Source organism: Aplysia californica, unplaced genomic scaffold (genome assembly GCF_000002075.1).
Source record: "Aplysia californica isolate F4 #8 unplaced genomic scaffold, AplCal3.0 scaffold01244, whole genome shotgun sequence".
Lineage (NCBI taxonomy): Eukaryota > Metazoa > Mollusca > Gastropoda > Aplysiida > Aplysiidae > Aplysia > Aplysia californica.
Window position 1 is genome coordinate 102,619 of NW_004798514.1, and position 2,376 is coordinate 104,994.

Sequence of the window (2,376 nt, forward strand, 5' to 3'; positions counted from 1 at the left end):
TAAGGTCATATAAGTGCCGAAGATTAGAGGTGTTACAAGAGAGTAACAAACAGAAAAAAAGAAGGAGGGGAGATGAGGATGACAGATATTTGATAGGTAAGAAGAAGCAAACCACACCAGAGCACCCGCCAACCACCCGCAACAATTATTTTCATGTTATTTAACCGTGCAAATTTACACCTAAAAATAACTCACATACACAGAGATGTACAACGGAGAGAGAGAGAGAGAGAGAGAGAGAAAAGGATAAAGAGTGAAAAGAATAGGAGAGAGATATAGAAAGATTTAGAAAGAGAGCACAAGTGCAGAAGAAAGAGAGAGAAAGATAGAAAGAGAGTGTGATGGAAGAAGAGATGAGACATGGACAGAGAAAGAAAGAGAGAGCGAGTAAAAGAAAGAATCGAGAGAAGAGGAGACATAGACACAGAGAGAGAGGGAGGGAGGAAGACAGACAGACAAACAGACAGACTATGTGTACAGCTACGAGTTTTACATTTTACAGCACTTCCAACACAAAAAGGTCATTTAAGCGCAAGAAGGTTAGAAGTGTTACAAGAGAGTAACAAACATAAAAAAAGGGAGGAGAGATAAGGACTTTAGTTTAGTTTTAGTAGTTGTTTTACGGCGCTCGCAACTGCATAAGGTCATATGAGCGCCAGAAGATTAGAGGTGTTACAAGAGAGTAACAAACATAAAAAAGAAGAAGGGTAGATAAGGACGATAGATGTTGTTTGATAGGAAAAAAGAAGCAAACCACACCAGAGCACCCGCCAACCACCCACAATCGAGACAAGAGGAGAGACAGACACAGAGGGAGAGGGAGGGAGAATCAGACTGTGTTTACGGCTACGAGTTTTACGTTTTACAGCACTTCCAACACAAAAAGGTCATTTAAGCGCCAGAAGATTAGAGGTGTTACAAAAGAGTAACAAATATAAAAAAGAAGAAGGGGAGATAAGGACGACAGATGTTCAATAGGAAAGAAGAAACAAACCACACCAGAGCACCCGCCAACCACCCACGAGATAAGGACTACAGCTGTTTCATAGGAGAAAAGGAGCAGGCCACACCAGGCCACACCAGAGCACCCGCCAACCACCCACTCCCGCTCACCTGATATAGAAGGCGTCCCCTGCCTCGTGGCTCGCCATGATACGGTCGTAATCTGAGTGGAAGAAGAAATATCACACAGGTCAGATGGGAACAGGGCAATACAGTTAAATAAACATGAATGAACACACACACACACACACACACACACACACACACACACACATACAAACACACACACACACACACACACACACATTCCATGGTGACTTCCCCATAAAACTGCTCAGTTTTAGGTTCAGTAGAGGGTTTTACAGCGCTCGCAACTGCATTAGGTCATATGAGCGCCAAGGGGTTGATGTCAACAGAGAAGTCCTTACAGGGAATCAGGCTTACTCTGCTCACCTCTCTAACTTCAACAGCACAAAGTCTGCTTTGACTAAAAAGGCACCCCAGAAATATTGGGTTACAAGAGTGTGACAAACATACAAAAGAAGTAGAGGAAATGACAATAGCAAGGATAAGTAAAGAAAAAGCAGCAGTTCCCTGTTGCAGTTCAGGCAGTTATGAGCATGACATCGATAAATCAGACCATTTACAATTCTACTGTGCACAAGAACAGGTTAATGTCCCCCCTTTGGAAAAGGTCTAAAGACACTTCAGTCAGTAGCACCGCCCCACGGGGCATAACTGGTCAGATAAGACACACACAAACAAACACACAAACTCACCCTCCTTGCGGTACTGCACCACCATGGTCACCTCCCCCATCAAACTGGTCAGATAAGACACGGCCTCTTCCCGTGTCAGACCACTAATCTCTTTTTCATTGGCCTGTGGAAAATAGAAGAAAAAACCCCAGCAACTTTAAACAAATGGAATAGAAAATGGTGTGGCATCGGAAGCTTAGTGGCTAGGCTACCGGACTCGTAATCGTGAGGTTGCGGGTTCGGGGGTTCGAGCCGCGGGCCCGCATTATGTCCTTGGGAAAGGCACTTTACACGAATTTTCCTCACTTCTCCCAGGTGGGAATGGGTACCCGGCCACAGACAGCGAAAGATCTAGTCTGTATGTTAGTGTTTTAGTGCCTATAAATGACTGCTTGCACTGTATGCTTCCCAGGAAGTTGAGGTCGTTTCAGAATGCTCTCAGGTCTGCTGGGGTAATAGCGTAGCCTGCAGTTGGGCGGGGATATCCGCTATACAAATGCTGTCTGTTGTTATTAAAGGTGCATGTTTATGTGTGGATTCCTCTCCTGGCTGCATTCCCCTTCTGTACAATAGTTACAAAAATGCCTGTGGCGTTCTCTCTCTCTCTCTCTCTCTC

At 44.7% G+C, this 2,376-nt stretch overlaps 1 protein-coding gene across 1 annotated transcript in view; it reads right to left on the reverse strand.

Annotated features, from left to right (window-relative positions):
- The window catches only part of LOC106013768 (tight junction protein ZO-1), a gene marked incomplete at its 5' end in the record, with an annotated part of 18,529 nt that overhangs the window by 2,222 nt on the left and 13,931 nt on the right, over positions 1 to 2,376 (reverse strand). Inside the window, 2 exon segments of the mRNA XM_035973452.1 lie at positions 1,114 to 1,165; positions 1,782 to 1,884. Of these exon segments, the coding sequence (XP_035829345.1) occupies positions 1,114 to 1,165; positions 1,782 to 1,884 (155 nt within the window).